Source organism: Ostrinia furnacalis, unplaced genomic scaffold (assembly GCF_004193835.3).
Source record: "Ostrinia furnacalis isolate ACB-3 unplaced genomic scaffold, ASM419383v2 OfSCF0373, whole genome shotgun sequence".
In the NCBI taxonomy this organism is placed as follows: domain Eukaryota; kingdom Metazoa; phylum Arthropoda; class Insecta; order Lepidoptera; family Crambidae; genus Ostrinia; species Ostrinia furnacalis.
Genome location: NW_021130612.1, coordinates 375,941 through 389,981, shown reverse-complemented (window position 1 = coordinate 389,981; position 14,041 = coordinate 375,941). Strand labels below are relative to the sequence as shown.

Sequence of the window (14,041 nt, the reverse complement as noted above, 5' to 3'; positions counted from 1 at the left end):
GCAGCAAATAAAGTAATGAACATGAAGTTAAACGTTCAAACCAGGTAACAGAAAATACCTATACAAAGCCTTGATAATAACAACTATTGAATTGCCAATACCTGAAAATCAAGACATCGCAAACTCTAAAGAGCTTCCAGTTCAAAAGCTCCTTTGAAAACGTCTAAATGGAACTTGTTAAAAATAACCTAAAAGCTTTTAAGTTTTGATTTTCTCTCAAGTAATTCGTAAGACCTACTTTTTATTCAGCAAAAACGTAGAATAACTTGATATTATAAAATATCATTTTTTATTAAAAAAATAAAGGTGAATAGAGTTCATAAAATATTTTCTTTATTTCCTTGAGGAAGGTACATTTTCAGAAAATGACGAACGAAGGGATAGAATGATAAACAGTTCTCCGAAATAGAAATGTTCCTGTTCCAAGAAAAAACGTGTATTTTCGCGAGCGGCGAGCCTCACCACCCCCTACCACTGTGACTCATCAGAAATTCACCACCCACAAGAACGAATTACTCATTTTATGTTCTAAAGTCATTATTTATCAAATTTCCATCATAACACAACATCTGGCGAGTGGCATATCATTAATTACATTTTAAATTGTAAAAACGTTATGTTCTCTATCTTATTTACACATCATAGTAGTTTTAAAACTCTATTTAACTCATCTCATATCTTTAATTTAAAAAAATATATGTCAAAATTATAAACATACTGACTTTTATTTATTTTTATTTATTTATTTATTTAGGAAAACCAGGGTTTTACAGTGTGTAATAATAACATAAGATAGGCAACGAGTAAACCACTTATAGGTTCCCACAGGTAAAAACAATTTAAAAAATTTAGTGAGCCTTTGCACCAGGGTTACTACATACTACGTACTACACTACTATAATATACTATGTAATACCTAAATAAAAAGTATTGGAAGACATTGCCAAACAGAAAAACAATTTAGTTGTCCTTAAAAAAACGGTCGCCTAGCTTTCTCCTCGCCACAGCAATGCTAGTACAAAATATGTCGATGTTAGTCTCCTTGACAAATTCGTTCAAGTTCCTACTCGCCCGCCAGAGAAAACTATTTTGCCTGTAGTTAGAGTCTACCTTGGGGATGTATAGTGGATCATTATTGCGCAGAATTCTTTTTGGAGCATTAAATTGAATGTTAGCTAGGAGTTCAGAGCAGTCAATCTCAGCTGTGATAACTTTTATAAGATATGTGATATCAGATATTTCACGCCTAATGGCAAGAGGAAGGATGTGGTGCCTTTTACAGATGTTAGAGTAGTCCGACGAACTATACTGTGATCTGGTACGGTAACAAATAAACCTTATAAACTTTTAGCAAATTGTTAGACGTAAATTGTTAGCAACATCTAAATATTCAAGAAAGATTGCAACGCGTGCGAAGCGCGTTCTTGCATCGTGCCGCGCCAATTTCATTGCTACAAAAGTGCGTAATATCGATTACTGGCTCCCTTACCCCACCTTCTATCTCGCTCTCGCGACGCACAAGAACGTTATGGGGCGAAAAAGTCGTAACCAGGAGCGCAGCGGCCCGGGGGCGACTTTGCGCGGAAAGCAGAACCGCCATTTTGTCATTTCCCGCTTTGACATAAGACCTTTTAAGATGGCGACCGCTTCCCCTGCCGTCGTCGCCATGACAACCGATCTGTCACACGCATAGAACATAAAACGCAAGCATTGATTTTTTCCCCGCTTCCTCTTTTACTTTTACGCGTAGCGCGACTTTCTGCTTGAATTTTTATTTTTAAGTGCGAGTTTTGGCGCTAGGTGTGAGCTTCCATTGTATTTGCACTGGCAGAGGTTTTCCGTTATGATAAAATGTCGTGGGTGTTCTTGTATTGTCTTAATGCATATTGTATTTTAAAATTACCATACGAATATTTATTATAGTTAAAAATATTAATGATTAAAATTGGTCTTAATGCATTGAGGGATTAATAAAAAAGTTTGTTATTAATCTGTTTTTATTTCGGGTCTTAATAAATAAGAAATACTCTTGTGAATAATTCAGTTAATTGCGAATTGCTGTAATATTGCAAAAAACTTTCGATTGAAACCACAGCTTCCTACAATTTTATTATAAAAAGCTGATTATTTCCAGAAACGAAAGCTTCTCAACGGCACAACTTTTGTAGAGTCATTAAAATTACATTTGCTTTTTGCCAATTTTTTTCTAAAATTAACTTTTCTTATAAATCCGAATGCGTTGAAGGAAATGGAGTTGTATTGATAAATAGCAAGTTTACGGATAAGGGAAAATTTGTTAAGGTAGGCCCGTAAGCCCAAGGGTGCGCAAGGGTCGCTCGGATCCCTTCCAGATGTGGCGATTTTCCACCCTCTGCGTTAACTCGTCTCGGGAAATATGCTACCTTGAAATTCGCTTGATACCGAACATAGGTTCGATGAATTTACAATTTATTGTCTTCAATGCGTACTAAACTTGGCACTTTAGAGGCAATAAGTTACCGCAAGAGCTTAGAGCTTTGGTGAGTATGATTTTTACGAATGGTACACTACTGGTCAAATGTACGACATTTGGTTCATGAAACTAGAACATTTTATTGAGTGGCTCGTTGTTTTGATACAAGTAAATGCTTTAGTTTATACTCACCTTTAGTAGAAATGAGATACTGAAAAAGCCACAGTAGAGCTTTTAAGATGCATGCACCGATCATCTTATAGTCCAGCAGATTGTCACTTGTTTCTTTTTATAAACAAAAGAATACTGTCTTGATGGTACAAAACATTTACGCTGGTATTCACAAACATTACTATGAGATCTCACAGTGCGCGTGGACGCACAGGGTGACACATTAACCAATCGCAGCTCTATTCAACGCTGTGCATTCGATTTGCTGCTTCACTTAAGCAAGTATCGTTTGTGAATACGGGCGATGTTTGGGAAAAACTTCCTCATGTCACACGAGTAGTAAGCTCGGTTAAAGCTCCACAGGGATTGTTTAAAGCTGAGGACTTAACTCCGTACCTTTCATTGGTCTCTTGATGTTATACTCATTGTACTTGCAAGTGTTTGTACTACATATTTATTAAGGACCTACATTAATACGAGTATGTTAGTAACTATTTCTGGAAAAACTTACGAGTCTGAAGAGCTTTTTACGCGCATTACGTAAGCTCATGCTATCGAAGGAAAGCTAAGGAGTTTTATTACAGTTTATGTCAGAAATAAAAATGACTTGATTTGATTGATTAATTACACTTACTTGGCTTGAAAATGTATACTATAGATTAGTGCCTGCCTACGAGTATTCAATCTAGACCAAGTTCGATTCCCATCCCAAAAGATTGTACTTATAATAATGCTATGTCACTAACATCTAAGTTTTCAGTTAATCGATAGTCTTATTAATTTGATTTCAATAATATTTTATTTATATTTTAATTTTAAATTATTTTTAAAATGGCATTATTTTCAAGACATTTTTTGCGAGATCGTTGGAAGGACCAATAAAATTAAATAAAACACATATAGGTAACATTTTTATTTATTAATGGCCGTGATGGAAACAGGGGATGTGTGTTTATTAACAACTGCTTAAAAGTCCTTTATTTATATGTTGTTATTTTACAAAAAAATATGTTGGAATGTTTATTACATTTAGAAAAATGTTGCAAGAAAGAAACATAGATTTTTCTAATGAAAAAAGCCTCTTAAGACGTATAAATCTAAGCATTGCAATATTGTAATACCTAACTATTATTTTAATATTAAATAACTAGCAAATAACCAGTTTTTACACACTTACAGCTAATATTTACAATAATTCAATTAAAATATTAATACTTGGTTATGGAGGCCTTACATACGCTTATATAAAATTAATTATAATACTCTGCCTTTAGGATAAGAGTTGGTTTTTTATTTGAGGCCAAAAATGCACTTGATTTAAATTGACGTTTCTAAAAGTGTGTGTATAAATATTGCTGTTTCTCGGAGATTTAACGTGCACATTTTTCCATTGTTTATTTATATTAATCAATTAATCTGCATTTGAGACCTCAAATTATTTCCTACTATAAATTGTGTAGACAATAATTTGGCGATTGTCAAAAGGTACACAATTTGTAAAAACTATCACTCTTTCAATTATGAAGGAACTGTTAGGTTTTAAATGATCTATCCAAATATTTTAAACTATTTTACTGTAATGATCATTCGGATGATACAATAAATAACATTTATTCGTAATAGTTTGCAAACGCTTTGGTACAAGTAAGTCATTTTTGAAAAATATTAGTATGTAAAAAACGAAATCTGTCATGATAATGCATCATCTTTAGTTATACTTTTTAACTAAGTAAAATAATAATAAAAAGGCAGTGGTTTGAATTTTAATGCTGGCAAAAATAAAGATTCACAGCGTAAACCGCCATCTAGCGGCGAGTAGCGTCACTATTCTTAACTAATTTTATTGTAAGTTACAAAAGAAACAAATCACAACACAAGGATGTTAATATTTATATTAATCTAATCACTGGTTATTCGGGATAATAGTACATTGGCAACAGCTGGGGATCCAAAATAAGTCAGTGTAAAGAGACTGGCCACTCGACTCTAGCGCCACCAACCGTTTCTGAATGTACTTTTGCTCACACCGAGAGTTGTATCCCGGTGGCACTGTGCAAAGCCCGCTGCACTGCGACGACCTGAAATTTTTTTTTTTTAGAAAAAAATAAGTTAAAAGGTTTTTAAAAACCTAACATAAGTCATAGAACATGGTATCGAAACAATCGTGATACATCATGATACATTAACAATGTTGCTGCTATTTACTAATAGATGGCGTTAAAAGATGTAATTGTATTTCCAAAGATGCTCACTAGATGGAGCTAATTTTCAAATCTTATGGAGGCAGGTGATAACTTCAGTGAACATTGCAGCTGCTTGTTAATTCAATACATAAACGTTGGTCAACAGATTGAACACTTCATCGAGCTATTCAAATAATTTTAATAGGTATACAAGTTTAGTTAGGAAAGGATCAAATCAAATTATTATTGTAAATGTAGAGTTTAAAAAATCTTCCTAGTGAAATTATTTTATAGTTTCGGGTTCAAAACTTATGCGTTTGTGTGTGCGCAAACGTGCGTAATGTGCGTATGTAGCGGCTTTCTTTTCTTTCCGCTTGTTCCCTAGTTCCTAACGAGTCACACCAAACGAGTAACACTGTTACTCTTTGGTAAAAAGATCGAAAAAAATTCCCATGCAGTCACACCCTCACTCGTTAACCTGTATTTTTTTACTGTTAGCTACTATAATAGATTACTTGAGTATTTTGATTTTTAATGTATTTACATGGTTTCTTTTGAAATCTCTAATATTAAATAAAGTTACTTAATGCATGTGATGATGAGTACTCCTACCAGCAGTGTGACTACTAACTACGTGGCAAATTATTAAACAAAATACAACACATACCAATACCATAAAAGAGACGATAGAAAACATTGAAAAAGATAACATTTTAATTGATAAACCATGTGACATAGCAGATGCGATTAATGACTTTTTTATTAATTTGAATAATGATATACAACATAACATTGACATTTCATATAAATCAGTGACTCAACCTAATTTGAATAGTATCTTTCTGATACCAGTTACAATTTCAGAAACTAAAAGGACTATACAAGTGTTAAAAAATAAAAAAAGTACAGGTTTTGACAATATACCAATGACGATAATTAAATCAAGTATTGATGCTATAATTGACCCATTAACTTATATCATAAATTTGACTTTTGAAACCGGTATATTCCCCGATGATTTGAAGAAGGGATTAGTAAAACCTCTTCATAAAAAAGGATCTAAAAGCGACATGAACAATTATAGACCTATTGTTTTACTATCAAACTTTTCTAAAATCTTTGAGAAAATAATTTATAATAGGATCATGTCTTTTCTGGACAAAAACAAGACGTTAAATACAAATCAATTTGGATTCCAGAAAGGTAAAAATACAACTGTAGCTATTTTTAAAATTTTGAAACAAATGTGGGTAGATATAGATAAGAAAAATACTTGTGTTGGACTTTTTCTAGATTTGTCAAAAGCTTTTGACTGTGTCGTTCATAAGGTCCTACTAAAGCAATTAGAGCACATAGGAATTCGTGGAATTGCTCTCAAACTTATGCAATCGTATTTAACAAACTGAGAACAAGCAACAATTCTAGACACATATTATGACTCAACGACAAAAACAATGTTACGAATACAGTCTAATTGGAAACCTATTGCCCTGGGTGTACCGCAAGGTAGCATTCTAGGGCCACTTTTGTTCTTGATTTATGTCAATAAATTTCCACAAATAGTAAATCACCTATGCGNCTGGACTATTATGTTCGCGGATGATGCTACTATATTCTTATCCAAGGAAAAACAAAATGATGAGAGTTTCACTGATACAATTTATAGTACACTTAACCGAGTAACCGAATGGTTAGCAGGTATAAACCTAAAAGTAAACTTGGCTAAAACGAAATTGCTGGAATTCAGAAACTATAAGAAGGTCCCACTAGATTTGAACATTGTTATTAACGCGACTAAAATTGAGCAGGTATCTGATATCAAATTTTTAGGTATTACCATAGATTCCCATTTGAATTGGAAATCTCACATTGACAATATAAATAGACGAATATCTAGTAGCTGTTATGCCATATCGATACTTACAAAGGTGACCTCAATAGAAATTTCAAAGAATGCATATTATGGATACGTCTATCCACTACTGACATACGGAATAATATTCTGGGGCAATTCTGTAAATGTTCAGTCTACATTTATCTTGCAAAAAAAGTGTTTACGAACAATTTATAATATTGGTCCATATGACACATTACGGGTAGTATTTAAGGAATGTAAATATTTGACATTGACGGGTATATACATATTAGAAATTTGTTTATTTGTAAAAGGACATGCACAGTATTTTCATAAAAAAGTGACACTAGAAATAATTTACGGTCACAATACATGTATGACATTTGTATAGAAAAATCATCGAGTTACATCCATGACAAGAGTACTTTTATAATGGGAATTAAGATTTTCAATAAGTTGCCTAAAATTATCAAGGCTTTAGAAGGTCCGCAATTTAAAAGAACTCTTAAAGATTGGCTAATAATGAAATGTTTTTATAGTTTAGAAGAATATTTTAATCATTGTTGAAATTCTAAAATATGGACAACCCACTTAAGTAACATTGTAAATTATATTATTCTCTTTACCTACCTATATTGTACGTCCGAAATGGGCAAACTGTCGGTTCCTGTGTTATTTAACATCCATGTAACAACAATGTATGCACAGTTTTGACAATAAATGACTATCTATCTACTAGATGGGAATTTTTTTCAGTATTTTTCCCAACAGTGTTACTAGTTTTTACTGTTGTCAGCCGTTTCCTCTAGTGGTTCAGAACGGATTACTATGCCGAGAGGTTCCGGGTTCGATTCCCGGCCGGGCAGATTTTGAAATGATGAATTTTAATTTATGTGATGGGTCAGGGTGTTAAAAAAAAGTATTTAAGTATGTTTATATCCGTCGTCTAGTACCCATCCATAGTACAAGCTTTGCTTAGTTTGGGACTAGAGGCGCAGTGTAAAATGTCAAAAAAAAAAGTTTGGGTGTGACTCTCTGGGAACAAGTTGTGCTTTTGTGGCTTCGTGCCCGCATTGCATGCATGCATGGGTGCGTGTACTCGCGCATGCATAGGTGCGTGTACTCACGTGCAGATCTCGGCTCGCACGAGCTGCGTCATGTTGTCGGGCATGTTGACGACGTAGCGCCAGCTGCCCTTGTTGTTGAGGGCGGCCCGCGGCGTAATGTACTCTGTGCGCGTCTGACACAGTTCCTGTGCGCCGGCCGCCTGCCTTCGGGACCGTTCCGCCGTCGTCTCTGCGCTTTGGGGGTGAAAAATGTTACTAAAACAATGTTGGACTGATGATATTGCGACACACGTGGCTGAAAAAGAAAGCCCGCTTTGAAAGCATATTGATTTAGCTGAATCTATTTTAGTACACTTTCTGTCTCACTTTACAGTTTGTTGTTTGCTTTTACAGAATCTTATTTTTTTCTTGCAATGCCTACAGGTTTGTCGCTAGCTTCGTTTGTTATTGCATTCATTTTCATGCACACGTTATCATGAGTATTACTAAGCCTAAATAAACATGCCCCTCCGGTCCAGAAAAATCGCGTTAAATGATAATAATTATGGAGTCTGCTTGGATAGAGTGCTATCATTTAACATTATCTACAGAGCGTAGCCTGACAGTGGCTGAAATTAAAAACCAATTAGTTCCGAGATTATGGATCTACATAGTGTCTGATCTTTGTAATTAGCAAAACACTAGTTAGATTTCAATATAATGACTAAGCCTGGCCATTTGTTGCAAAGGTTAATTACGGTTATCAAGATGGCTGATAGTCGCTACCTCTTTCGCAGAATTACTACAAGAATATTCCCACACCTATCTCTGGGCTTAGCTTGATGAACTCAGAAGATTTTTCGGTTAAAACACGAACATGAGGACCAGTACGTATGTAATAAGTAAGAAGGCAAGTAATATTTTGCATTAGTTTAGTAAGTACTCGTAGGTAGGTTAATTTACATAGAGATAGAGGGAAAGGGATTGTATGATACTATTTGACGTGAAAATAACTTTTTTTAAATAAATATTTTTTCTTATTTAATCAACAATAATAATCGGTGAAATAAAAAGAATCTAACAGCTATTAGTAGTATATAAATTTGTGATGGCTAAAATCAATCGTTCAGCGTTTTTCTGTCTCACTACTGCTTTTATGTATAACTGGCCTTCTTTTAGGGTTCTGACGCGTACTACGTAACACTGTAATAAATTTGAGAGTAATTTCCTTCAAGGAGAGTAATTTTCCCATTTACAGTCCAGCAGTAAAGTTTAGCTGTAGTAGGAGTGTATAGAGTCCTAGTATAAAACTTCTTCATCCAACATACCTAGCCAGCCCCAGCGCTATCCTCAGCGCCTCTGCCCCAGTCAACGTGCGTTTCGCCGACTCCTGCACCAGTTCAGCATTGCGCCGGCGCCGCGCGACCTGCACCATCGTCCTGGCGGGGAACGAGACGGAACGTTCTACAGTCACATCGGAGCGAGATGGCGATATGTACCTGGAATGGTAGGTTAATTTTTGAGAGGATGAAGTGGAACGAACAACTCAAAGTTACACTATATGTATTGTTTTAAACTTTCACTAACATAATAATTAATAGCGAACAGCTTGGGACTGGAATTCGTTGCCTGCTGCTGTCTTTCCCGAAGACTATAATCCGGGCCTTTTCAAGGCGAGAGTGAATAGGCACTTACAGGCCAGATAATTTACTATCCTAGACTGCATCCCACTTAACATCATTGTTATGCATAAAAAATTTCTTGACGGGATTGCTACCACGTACCTCCATGAAAGTTTCCTCAGTTACTCCGTTATCATGGCGCTTGCAAGTGCCGAAATATCGGAAACTCAAAATTAAGGTAGGACATGGTAGCAATCCCGTCCTAATAATTAAAAGTTACACTGTCAGATTATAAAGTCTAATGAAAACATTTTGAGTGTGTTTAAGGAAAAAGCACTATAGGTAAATGGATGGAAAGTATTGATATCAATTTCCTTTAAGATAATAGGATAATGCCTTTTCAAGACTTCAGTGTTTCAAAATATGATGACACAAGGCACATAAAAGTAACTTGGCGATTACAGGTCTTGAATTAGACACCCGTATTCACAAACGATGCTTGCTTATGTGAAGCAGCAAATCAAACGCACAGCGTTGAATAGAGCTCTGTGATTGGTTCATGTGTCACCCTGTGCTTCCACGCCTACTGTGAGACCTCATAATAATGTTTGTGAATTGACGAGAGTCTCCTGACAAGGCGTTATGATCACAAGTAGACATGTTGAAAAATATAGAGCAAATTACAGAAAATAATATAAATACTCACTTCCACCATTCATTAGGATTATACTGCGTCACTCCACTCGACGCCTGCCTGAACCACTCCGGAGCTTGGTAGTTGTACCCGTTCTGTGTATCGTACAAATTTGGGTTGTACCCCAACGTAGCGCTCAAGCTGTTCTGCCGGAAGACCTTCTTGTTGTACTCGCTATCGTACTGGTTTAACGCCGGGTTGATGTACCCTTGCCCAGTCTGCTGGTACCCTTGAAAGCCGAATTTAGAGAAGTTGGCGGACTGGTACGCGTTGATATTGTAGGGCGATGGGTCTACTGGTGAAGGTGGTTGAAGAGGTGTCTTTTGGTTGAAGATTTCTGGAAAACAGTTGAATTATAGTTAAATTCAAACTTCAAAGATCAACATTGTTTGCTCCAAAGTTAGCAGATGCAGTAATGAACGATCAACAGAGGCAACAATTTATTTAGAATTCGTCTTCAAAGTGCCTCACTTCTGTTCGGAGTAAGGTATGCTAGAATTAATATTAATAGTATTTTTCCGGTCGTAATTCAGTCAGGGATATCATAATTATTGTCTGTAGAAGTACTTATTGGTAGGAGTACCACAACCAATTCCATGTTAGGACTAAGCAACAGGACCACAAGGATCATAACTGATCTCTCTACCTACGGAAATGTTGCTCTTTTGAATTTAGGAATCTTTTTGGGACTTTGTAGTTTTATTTCTATAGTTAAAATTTTCTCTTACTCACCATGATTATACCTATTATGGAACTTAGTGTTATAGTCCTTAGGGTATATAGGGTCGTTGACGAGTGAGATCTGGTCGACGTGAGGCAGCGAGTTGGGCCCGTACCCATACGGGTACTCGGGTTTCTTATTCGCGTTGAAGTCGTCCCGGCTCTCGTCAGAGAGAAGAGTCCGGATGTCGTACTGTCCCGCTTCTATCAGCTGCCTGATGATGTATCTGGAATGATATGGAGTGATTAGAAGAACATTGCGGGATCAGCGGTAATAGAGTTTGATTCTGCCAATATTAACATCAATTCCCAAATGGAACACACAACTAAAAATGAAAAACACTTTCCCAATTATTTAAGGTAGGTACTCGTACCAACTTTGCCTAATTCGATTTTTTTAAAGAAACATTATTCCGTACTTCAGAAGCTACGTTAAACTTGAGCAATGTCTATGGCTACAAAAATCGCACACGTGCTTTTAATCTTCTTCTTTGCCTTAGCCATTTCCCATTGATTGGGGTAGGCTCTCCTCGTTCTACGACACCAGGACAGTCTATCCTGGGTTGTCGAAACACTTTTTTGGGTAAGTTCTGTCCTTGACCACCGGGTGCTAGCTTTTATTCACTGGTCTGTTCTTTCATGATCATCAACATCAGACCAATTGGTCACCCCTGCAGGACGACCCTCTCTCGATTCATCAGAGGCAAAATGAAGAATGTAAAAAGTTGAAAAAATAAACATTTGATAATGGTCGTACTCAGAATAGGGCTCCGGGTGCACGCAGTAGGTCAGGCCGGGCTGTGTACACAGAGGGAAGATGCAGCAGGTCACCAGGTCTAACTGACCCTAAGACGAGGGAATAAGGTTGAAAGTGGTCTTACTCAGGATAGGGCTCTGGATGCACGCAGTATGTCAGGCCGGGCTACGCGCAGGGCGGCGCGCGGCCGTGAGGCGTGGGTTTTGAACGCCTTTGAAGGCGTAGAAGGTCACCAGGTCTAGTTGTCTCTAAGATGAGGGAATAAGGTTGAAAGTGGTCTCACTCAGGATAGGGCTCTGGATGCACGCAGTATGTCAGGCCAGGTTGGGCGCAAGGTGGCGCGCGACCAGGAGGCGCAGGCTCGAAGGCGCAGCTCTGCCCGTAAGGACAGCTATAGCCGTCGCCACCGCGCGCTATGCTCCAGATCAACTGCAACAACAACAATAATAAGGTTCTAATCTAAAATAATTCAAATCTATATCTATAAAAGCGAAAGGTGACTCAGACAGGTCACTGACTGATTGACTGACTGACTCACTCACTCATCACGAAATCTCAGAAACTACAAGTGCTAAGAGTTTCAAATTAAAACAGGATCCACGTGTACGAAGTCGCGGGCGGCCGCTAGTTCTGTATAATATGTAGAGGAAGGACAGGTCCCAAATATAACTTTCCCTATCACCACTTCGGGACTATTGTCGGCTAGTGCAGAGAAGTGGCGCAAGAAACTCTGCATTTAGGCTGGGTTGCACCATCTTATTTTAACTTCAACAATCGTCAGAAATATGTCAAACTCCATACAAAAACATCGGTTATCGTTATAGTTACAATCAAAGTTAGGTGGTGCAACTCAGCCTTAGACATTAAATGACTTTGTCATCCAGATAACAATTCAAAAAATAGTTATGATGATAAATAATTTCGACAGGTTCACCAATGTCTCCATGACTCAGCGGTCAAACCAATCACTTGTCAAGAAAAAGGTCATTGGCTAACATGAGTCAGATTTCATTCAAGTGAAAAAATATTTGGAGCAAATAAATCCATTAAATAGATAACTTATAACTTGAACCTATAGCTGATAGCTGTCAATGCTTCGAAGATAATGGTCCAAAACTTATTATTACTTGTACCTAAGATTGGTACCTAACTAGGATAGAAACATTCCCCTGGCGAGCAAAAGGGTTGTCTGTCAAAGTCCGTCAATTAAATACGTGGTTATAAAATATAATCTTGTTGATTTTAACATCCATATTTGTTGCATAACCGATTCGGTAAACAATGCATTTTTGCTCTACATAACTCGTTCAAGGCTTTTATTCGTACTTTGGCCAAATACAGGCATGTTCTGACAGGTACAAGGCAACAATGTGGCTCTCCGGAAGGAACCGTCTCCTACCCACGCCACGTCATCGAAATGTCAATGTCTTACTGTCTAACTCTAGTGTAACAACTAAACGCGAAACAGCTGCTTAGTCATAAACAGAGCGAATTTTTTTACGCCCGTATTTACAAACATTACTATGAGATCTCACAAGTCACAGTGCGTGTGGACGCTCAGGGTGACACATTTAATGTTTAATAATATCCTTGGACATTTTACATTGCGCCACTAGCCCCAAACCACCCAAACTAAGCAAAACTTGTATGGGTACTAGACAACGCTGCAACGGATATAAACATACTTAAATACTTTTTTGTAAATACATACATTATATACATAGAAAACACCCAGATCCGTCACAGAAATTAAAATTCATTCAATTTCTGCCCGACGGGAATCGAACCCGGACCCTCGGCATAGTAGTCCGTACTGAACCACTACACCAAACAGCCGAACCAATCACAGAGCTCTATTCAACGCTGTGCATTCGATTTGCTGCTTCACTTAAGCAAGCATCGTTTATGAATACAGGCGTACGAGTGCTTGGTTAGTTACTATCTTACACCATGTAAGATGACGCATTTTTTTCTGTCTGTCTTTATTTCGTCGAAGGTAATCTTTAAAAGCTGCAATATTGAAAATAAATGTAGAGCAGTGACAGAATCGTTTGCGTCAGGCATTTATTTGATCTACTCGTATCTATCAATCTATAATAATTTTAATGGATTACATAATTAATTTAATTTGCTACGTGCTACTCCATTGACCACTAGAACATTTCTTTCTCTAAGCGGAACGAGACCAACCACTTCCTATTTGAGGAAGTAACGGCTCATTCCAAAATCTACCATACTGCTACGACTTAAGGATAATTATCCATATCCTTCAGATGCTGAGTGCGCAGGACGCAGGAGTTGTATTCCACGCGCAGCACAGATTAACGCAAGCGCTTTCGTTTACGTGCGCCGCTTGCTAACTGCGTTTGATTCATCTTTAGCAGTTTCACGCGGTAATGTTTTGTTTATTACCTGACTTTTTTACATCCTGGATAATAGGTTTAAGATGTTTACAAATGTAGATGTCTCTAAGTTCAATTATAATAGGTACCTACATAGAAAATCAGTCCTTAAACAGTGTGAATAACCGAAAATTTTATT

General features: G+C 36.9%; 1 protein-coding gene across 1 annotated transcript in view; it reads right to left on the bottom strand.

Annotated features, from left to right (window-relative positions):
• Window positions 1–3,553: 3,553 nt before the first annotated feature.
• The window catches only part of spz5 (spatzle 5 Toll-1 receptor), a 33,219-nt gene continuing 22,731 nt past the window's right edge, over window positions 3,554–14,041 (bottom strand). Inside the window, exons 2-7 of the mRNA XM_028316731.1 lie at window positions 11,784–11,929; window positions 10,756–10,970; window positions 10,036–10,360; window positions 9,036–9,206; window positions 7,789–7,962; window positions 3,554–4,701 (exon numbers count right to left, since the gene is read on the bottom strand). Coding sequence (XP_028172532.1) covers window positions 4,527–4,701; window positions 7,789–7,962; window positions 9,036–9,206; window positions 10,036–10,360; window positions 10,756–10,970; window positions 11,784–11,929 — 1,206 coding nt within the window. The 3' untranslated portion in view covers window positions 3,554–4,526. The remainder of the gene's footprint in view (window positions 4,702–7,788; window positions 7,963–9,035; window positions 9,207–10,035; window positions 10,361–10,755; window positions 10,971–11,783; window positions 11,930–14,041) is intronic.